This window comes from Bidens hawaiensis, unplaced genomic scaffold (genome assembly GCF_021521415.1).
Source record: "Bidens hawaiensis isolate Kalapana, Puna unplaced genomic scaffold, B.hawaiensis_p1.1 tig00001269_1, whole genome shotgun sequence".
NCBI classification, from domain to species: domain Eukaryota; kingdom Viridiplantae; phylum Streptophyta; class Magnoliopsida; order Asterales; family Asteraceae; genus Bidens; species Bidens hawaiensis.
Window position 1 is genome coordinate 3019076 of NW_027491072.1, and position 8869 is coordinate 3027944.

At 30.8% G+C, this 8869-nt stretch overlaps 1 protein-coding gene across 1 annotated transcript; it reads right to left on the reverse strand.

The window, feature by feature from the left end:
* Positions 1-1517: 1517 nt before the first annotated feature.
* On the reverse strand, positions 1518-8110 carry LOC143570384 (uncharacterized). The gene is made up of 21 exons (XM_077056047.1): positions 7984-8110; positions 7506-7585; positions 7317-7403; positions 7182-7232; positions 6952-7069; positions 6447-6503; positions 6303-6367; positions 6130-6213; positions 5355-5405; positions 5204-5266; positions 5069-5115; positions 4903-4972; positions 4768-4830; positions 4598-4687; positions 4469-4507; positions 3976-4203; positions 3818-3903; positions 3140-3188; positions 2965-3045; positions 2797-2890; positions 1518-1939 (listed from the first exon to the last, which is right to left on the reverse strand). The coding sequence occupies exons 1-21, from the start codon at positions 8099-8101 to the stop codon at positions 1773-1775; spliced, it is 1788 nt and encodes a 595-aa protein (XP_076912162.1). The 5' UTR covers positions 8102-8110; the 3' UTR covers positions 1518-1772.
* Positions 8111-8869: the final 759 nt, after the last annotated feature.

Here is an 8869-nt window from a genome sequence, read left to right on the forward strand (position 1 = left end):
TAATATCACACTCAAATAAAAAAAATGCTCGATTTTATGGTGCACTTTTTTTTACAAAAATATTAGCGTACGAAAAAATTATGGTCATTTAAAAATCGTGGTATGAAGTTAGTTTAGGATTAAAATTCAAGGGTTAGGTTATAATAGGAAGTATACTTTTTGTAGGAAGGATAAGAAGTAATCTTGTCCATTGATTTTGAATATAAAGGGTTGAGATTAGTTTAGGAGGAACTCAAGTGTGAACATAAGGTAAAGGGCATAAATGAAATAACACTTTTGTTGACTTTCTCTCTCCACATGCTAAATTCCCCCATTATTTTAAAACGTCTATAACTTTTTTTACGATATTTTTATTGAAAAACAAATTCACCATAATAACGAGTGTCTTTTTATCTTTTATACGAGTACCATATTGTAATATAAAAATTAAAAAAAAATTAGTGGGTTTTTTACAAATTGTGTTTTACAAAATTGTGTTATAAAATAGTATTTTTCATTGTGTTTTTCCATTGTGTCATACAATTGTGTTTTTTATCGTGTTTTTATCATTGTGTTTTTTTTCGTAGTGTATTTTTCATTGTGTTTTTCATAGTGTTTTTTGGGACTTTTCCGGCCAGGTGGTGACGGTGGGCGGTGGAGTGGTGGTGGTTGTAAGAGATGAGTGAAGATGTAATTGGGTTTTATGTAAGTGAGTTTTTGAAATTAATTTAAGTGGGTTTTGAGATTAAAGTAAGTGGGTTTTCATATTAAAGTATTAGACTAAAATACCCTCCTTCTTAGTCTTCTTAGGAAAAATCAAACTTCTTATTTGAACCTAACCCTAAAATTCAAAACATAATATGGTTAACGATGACGGAGCAAACTTGTAAGTTAGGTTAACTGTGTTTAAAAGACAAGTTTACCCCTTCTTACGCATGTAATTTATGCATTAGTATTTGTAAAACTATTAAAATCAAGTGTCTTAATTTACCCTTGTCTCATGTATTATATATATATATATATATATATATATATATATATATATATATATATATATATATATATATAAAGCGAAGTTAGGTTTAGTACTTTTGATATTTAAATACTTTTAAGAACTAATTACCATGCTTTGTTTGTAAAACTCCATTGTTAAAGGCTAAGATCCACACCACCCTTAACATCTTGAAATTGCCTTGCGAACGACTCACAAGAATTAAGGTTGATTGGTAGGTTTAATAACCAATAGTAACTCTTAGATTTTTCATACTCATTAAAAAAAAAGATTTTAAAACCTGAAGTGAGTGAACATATGATTAACCTTACAGTTTGCAATAATCAAGATATTCTACAAAAAAAAAAAAAAAAGGGCAAACAAACAACTCTTCACTTCAGATCTTCACAGTATATGTGAAACATTTTTCAGATTTAACACACACAATCCTCCTACTCAAACAGTATATGTTTGTAAATAATAGGGTCTAGATGTTTGTAAATGTTACTTAAAACTGATAAAACTTCATTAAAAAGAATAATAAGAGAATTTTGGAAAAGTTCATATCCATTAAGCTATCTTTGTTTTTCTAGGAGGCCAACATGCCTTGGTGTTAGCATCAAAACTTGTCCCAAGTACTAATCTTAGTGAAACCACAGATTTCCAACTTCCTAGTATTCATTCTTTCCTAATTCCATTATGAAAAACAAAAGAACACCGTGCCGACACGATTACTATACAAAACCCACTACTCAAAAAATAAAACAAAACAAAATCCCATCACAGACATTTGCTTCTTGCTTCAAGCATGCAAACCGTTGCCATTCCCGTTGCTATGAATGCCATTGACCCCATTCCCATACCTATGTGGCGATCCTGCTGCCATCACATTTGTAAACCCGTTCGACTTTGTAGCAACACTTTTCTTAAGCAGCACATCTAACTGCCCACTAGCTGCTGCTACAAGCCCTGCAATCATATTTCAGTTTTCATTAGATATCAGCATTCCAACATTCAATCTATTAACAAATACAATGCTAAAAAAAGTGTGATAAAAGATTAAAAAACACGGGTTAAACTTGCCAAAGTGATATTTATTGTAACTTTTATGTGGCATATACTTGTATGATAACTATAGTATACAAAACTGTGATAAAAGAACTAAATAATATATTATTTTATATATAAATATATATATAAGCATATATATATAAAAAAAAAAGAGTTCAAATAAAAATAAGAAGTTTCCTAGGATTGGTAAAGAACCAGTAGATTTTTGACATGTGGCATTACAAACTATGGTGAAAGACCAATTCTAGGAAACTATATCGGTTTTTGGTAATTTTAAATCTCAACCATTGAGTAACATAATCCAATGACTATGATTTATTCCTAGCCTTCCTAGGAAACTACTTATTTTTAGAATAGCCCTCCTCTCTCTATATATATATATATATAGGAACCCTATATATATATGCCTATTTAAAATATATACATATAAACAGATTAATAAATGTAGACTAATTAACTAACAAAAAATAAACAAGACCATTTAGAGCTTGAAAAACTACTAGCGAGCCAAGCTCAGGCTTTAAAAATAGAGTTTTCAAGATGAACTCGAGCTAGAGCTCTCGTAAGTTAAACAAGCCGAGCTCGGGATCGGCTCGCCTTGTGTGCTTCTAAATCACTTTATTTTAAAAAATAGATAATGGTAACAATACAGAAAGTTTAAATCACTTCATTTAACCAAAAACCAACATGCTACATCCCGTACATGCAAATCACATGTAATTATTTATCATGTAATTGAGCTACAATATTCGTACCTAAGAAAAGCGCAGAAGGTTTTCCCGGCCTGGACTTAAACTCAGGATGAAACTGAACACCAATGAAGTACGGGTGATTGCCAATTTCAATAATCTGCAAATCAATTACAAAAAAAATGTCAAACCAAATATCAAAATTATCTGATACCAACCTGCATATGTACCCACCTGCATACGCTGACCACTTTCATCTTTGCCTGTAAAACTCAGACCAGCTTGTTCAAGCTGCAACACCATGTTGGGATTCACCTAAATAAAATTTAAAGTTTTAAAAAGGTTACATAGTTTAAAAAAAAAATTCCACATGACTGCATAAATAATATTAGCCTGAAAGAAACCATACCTCATATCGATGGCGATGTCTCTCGTCTATAAACCTGTGATTTCCATACCTAAAAACCAACCAAAAATAAAAGGATCAATTTCATATATACCCTTACAAACTACTCATATATAATCAAGCAAAACTAAAAATATTATATATGTCCGACTTTAATGCTTTTTTGCTTGATGACCATTCTACCCCTTCCCATTATATGTGTTTAGACCCTAATTTTTATTTAGATTTTAATCGGCATTGACGATAGGCAAGCGAGCCAAACCGTCGTCTCTCCAATTTGGTTCTCTTGACGACAGATAATTGAACAATCGAATTTGTATGTTCGAATCAGATAATCGAACAAGGTATAATTGCATGGTAATTGAAACGTAAGCAATCTAACATACTGAGAAAATTATTGTTTACGGGTAAAAATGAAACTAATTTAAGTTAAAATGGGTAAAGAAAACTTAAGCTAAAAATGAGTAAATAAATAGAATTTGGAAGTCAACGATGAAATTTGAAAGTTTTAGAAATAAGGTAAGATGGTCTTATTTGATAATTTTAACCACTTTGTAAGGACTTATACGATATTTTCCAAGTTTGTAGGGATATATATGAAATTGCCCCAAATTACAAAATCCTTGTAAAAAATTTCTTTTTATAAAACCCTCAAAAATTGATGTGAATTTGTATGCTTACAACTGTGAAGCTTTAGAGCTTGCAACTTGAAAATAAGTCCTTCGGGATCCAAGCCGCATAGTACCGCCCATATGAGTTTTTGAACCCTGTTAAAACAGAGTGTATCAAAGTAACTGTATACATGTATTAGAAATTAAAGGAAGTCTAACGACACAAACCTCGGGCATAAATATAACACATGGGTTTTTAGTGTTTTGGTCAAACTCTGTGCTGTTAGCATTTTCAAGACCGAGAACAGATCTTGCATACTCGATCACAGCAGTCTGCATTCCTAAACAAATCCCGAGATACGGGACATTGTTTTCACGCGCGTATTTTGCTGCAATTATTTTACCTTCTACGCCCCTGTCACCAAAACCGCCCGGAACGAGAACACCATCCGCTGACTGTAAACATATTGTTCTTTGGGTTATGTTTAACGGGTCAAATGGGTAATAATAAAAAATGATAATAAGAAAAAAAAATCAAAAGTTGCGTGAAGTGTGCTTTTTATTCAAGATTAGATTATTATGAAATCATGTAATTATTTAATCATGTTTGACGCTACTTAATTATTAAAAAAATATAAAAGAAATCTGGACAAAAAGGATTCAGTCAATCAAATCCAACCCGTTTGACCGGCCCATTTTGTCACCTCTAACTTTGACTAACCTTTAAAGAATCCCAAGCGGCTCTGTGAACATCAGGATTCTGTGAAAATAAAAACGTCCATCATGATCTATCAGTAAAACAAACAGATGCATGCAACACACACACACACATATATAGGTAGATAGTTACTTCAATGGCGGTTGCATCTTCAAGATCACTAGCAGAGACCCAATTAATGACTAATTTCCTTCTGCAAACAACAGATGCATGCAACAAAGCCTGAAACAAGAATGCACCCGTTTTAAAAAAAAATTAATTAAAAAGTCTAAAATAAACATCTTGTGTAAATAAAGTGTCACCTTTAATACAGAAAGATAAGAATCTGAAAGACCCGTGTACTTCCCGACCATTGCAACTCTAATCTATATAGATATAAAAAACATAAAATATTAGCAAAAAGATAAATTTATGTTAAAACTATCTTAAAAAACTACCGGCTCATTTAGCTTGTCACAAAGTTGTGCACGAGCCGTCCATTCTCCCAACACGGGTTTGGATGTGATACTATACAAAAGAATAATTTTTTCAAACTCGTTAAAAGATAAAATAATTATAATCAGATCATAAATGAATGATATTCAAACATGTTAGAGAACATACCAAGGAAGGTCTAGCACCTTCAATATTGCCTCATGTGCTTTTTGGTCCTATATTAGAAGAAATGTATAATTAAAGTGTGTCTGTTGATATTAAATAAATATGAGTAAAGTTAAACGGTATGCTCATTTTACATACACGTAAGAGTAGAGGGATATGCCATATGTTGGAAACATCATACAGAGTGACTATGTTTTCCTCCTGAAAGCAAGTAGCGATTCATTTATAAACTAAAAGCTAGATTTTAAAATATTAAAATTTTCTGAATATTTCTTATTCATTATGTTACCGGGACATGACAAAATCTTGAAAGTTTCTTCTTCACATTTGTATCCAATTCCTGCATATTTAGTGCTAAAAAAGTTAGTAATTAAACGGATTTGTGTCATATTGATAGTGTTAGAGGTAGCAAAAATGATAGTCGTGTCGGGTTGACCTGTAATAACTTTTGTCAAATATGATCACAACTATTATATCATTTCAGCAATTATCTAACCTTTTGAATACAATTATAAATTAAAATTTTAAAATACTCTTTGGGCGATTTTAAACCCATTTGACCCATTAAGAAATGTAACCCAAGTCAGCCTATGATTATATCATTTCAACAATAAGCTATAACTTTTTGCTAAAAAAATGCATTTAAAATACAATTTGACTTTCGACCCGTCACAACAAATGGGTCGAAACTGTCAATTAATAAGTAAATGGGTCAAATATGATCATATCATTTCAACAATAATCTAACTATTTGAATATAATGTAGGTTTTAAGCATTAAAAATACACTTTGGGCAATTTTCGACCTATTTGACCCGTTAATGAATATAACCCAAATCAACCAATTAATAAAAGAATGGGTCAAATTAGATTATATCATTTCAACAATAATCTAACTTTATCAAGAATGTAGAAGGTGTCATGCATTTAAAACAATATTTTGACTTTCAACCCATTTGACCTGTTAAAAAACGTAGCCCGAATAACCCATTAATAAGTAACCGGATCCAAATTGCCACCTCTAGTTATCATATAAGCAAGAAAATTGATTTAAGAATTTGAGACCGTTGTGCTGCGACAAGCTAATATGTTTGGAGTCAATCCCAAGCTTCTTAATCCCCGAACACTATGTTGGGTAGGTTTTGTTTTCTGCAAAAATAAAAGTAGAATTACTTTCACATAAGCAACATTATCATTTTTTTTCAAAAAAAAAAACTCTAAATTAAATGTAAACTCACTTGTTCACCAACAACATTTAGAACAGGCACAAGGCTGACATGTATTAAACAAAAGTTCCCAGCACCTAACCAAATGGCACAAATTTAACGACACGAAACATGAGAATTGTTGGGAAGAATCCCAGCACTAACAATAATACTTACCAACACGGTATGAGAATTGTCCAAGTGCCTCAATAAATGGCATTGATTCAATATCCCCTGCATGAACAGGAAATTGTCAGGCAAAAAACCCAATATATATATATATATATAGGATGAGTATCATTACAGAACTCTTAAATTATTTAAGAACCTGAAGGAACTCTTAATAACTAAAGTGTTTTGTAAAAAGATTTATATGTTAATGTTATTTGATTGTAGTTTTATCACTTTTAATATCTATATTTACGATTATGATTATGAAAATTAGTTTCTACACATCTAAATTTTTTTACATATATGTAAGTTTGTTATTACATAAAGTTTACACATATGTAAACTTTTGATTTTTATATGTAATAATTTTTTTTTTTATAAAATATGGTAAAACTAGTCTCAAACAATGTTAATAAATAAAAAAAAAATGTTTGGTTGTTATGAGTTTGTAGAAGTTCTTGATTTTTTGGAGTTCTGAAATGATATATGTATGTATAATAGCATTACATACCTATAGTACCACCTAGTTCAATAACACACACATCGGGTGGACCTTCTTTTCCATCGACAGGTATTGCAGCCACGCGTTCGATCCAATCTTGAATTGCATCCGTGATATGGGGAACAACCTGAACCATAGATGATACCATTAATCCATTGTTTAATAATACATTCTTAACCTATTTTATTAATATGATTTTCAATGTTTTTATGTCACACGCAAGTCGTAATTTGTAATACCTGAACCGTTTTTCCAAGATAATCCCCTTTCCTCTCCTTGTCAATAACCGACTGCATACAATAATTACAAAATCAACCGACAATAAAGAAGTATCAAATTTGCATCTTACACTTAACAATTCAACAAAAATTTACCTGGTAAATCTTTCCGGTGGTGATATTATTATCGCGCGTTAACTTGACATCAAGAAACCGCTCATAGTTTCCAAGGTCCAAATCCACCTTCAAACAAAACATAAATCCATTGAACCCTCAACTATTTACAAATTTATGATTACCCCTATGAATCAAACCTATTAATATAAAAAACAATTTTTTACTTACTTCTCCACCATCATCCAATACAAAAACTTCTCCATGCTCAAAAGGAGACATTGTTCCTGCATCTTTATTTAAATATGGATCTGCAAGAAAAGCATATCATAAAAATTAAAACTTTATATAGTACTTTTGTTAAATATCATGTGTTAGATAGCAGCAGCTTAATTTGACCATTTTTAAACCAAAAAGAATTATAAAAAATTCCATCAAATAGGAAGTGATACATACAAGAGACAACCAAAGACCATTTCTTTGTCATAAAAATTAACTACTAAAATGAATATGATGACTAGACACAAAACCAAAGCCATCTCATTAATCTAAATTATCCATTTATCCATTGGGGAAAAAACAATGAAAGCTTTTTATTCCTGTCTTCTTCAACAATCTTCAAACTATATTTAATATGTTCTTATATCTATTATCCAAATGATTTACTAAAGTTTAATCCTAGTTGCATGCATATGATAGAATGACAAACCGATTTTAATCGAAGTGACACGAAGACCGCAAGCTTGAAGAAGAACACCGATGCTGCTAGCAGTTACTCCTTTTCCAAGGCCACTAACAACACCTCCAGTCACAAGAACATACTTCATCTCTTGTTTTATTCCTGCTGATTTACAACCATTTATGCATCAAAATAATAAGTAGTTGATTACTCAAATAATAATCCCATTTTTTACATAATTATTCTACAAAGAAAATAATAATAACAGCCCTGTTTAACAGATACATGAAACAGAGACATGGGGTGAATGAGAAACAAGAAAAGGATTACTTACCCTTTTGCATATAGTAGGTTGTAGGTTGAAGGTGGAAGAATGCGAGTGAAGATGAAGAAAGAGGTGTGAGATGTGGCGGCTATATATGCAGGGGAAGAAGAAGAATAATAATATAGTTTAGTTTAACTTGTTATTATACTTGCTCATGCTTAAACCCCTACAACCCATTTCACATCACCCAAACCCTTTTTACATTTTTTCTTTTTCCTTTTTCTAGTTATTCTTTTTCTTGTTTGGGTTTACACATGCATACCAATTCTATTATAATATATCTAGGTTTTATTGTCGGTTACGGTGGTTGTTTTACAGTTTTCGTTTATAATATTTATATATTTTTTTATTTTAATTTTATTTTTTGTAAGGAATTTAATAATTTACTTAGAGTTTGATCATAAAAGGGTCTTACAAATAAATGAGATATTATAACCCGTTTCAAAGCTATCTGGGTTTGGTGAGACTCATGAAACGCTTATTTTTGTTTTACTATAAAATTGTTTCTTCATTATAAAAAATAATACATTTTTTTTAAAGAATCGGATATTAATTTTTATTATATCCCTACTTTATAGGATTTTTATATCA

Coding starts and splice junctions, on each gene's coding strand:
- LOC143570384 (XM_077056047.1), bottom strand. CDS start 8,101: ATGAAGTATGTTCTTGTGACTGGAGGTGTTGTTAGTGGCCTTGGAAAA. Junction 7,233..7,316: donor CCACCGGAAAGATTTACCAG/GTAAATTTTTGT, acceptor TATTGTATGCAG/TCGGTTATTGACAAGGAGAG. Junction 3,904..3,975: donor GTGTTATATTTATGCCCGAG/GTTTGTGTCGTT, acceptor CTGTTTTAACAG/GGTTCAAAAACTCATATGGG.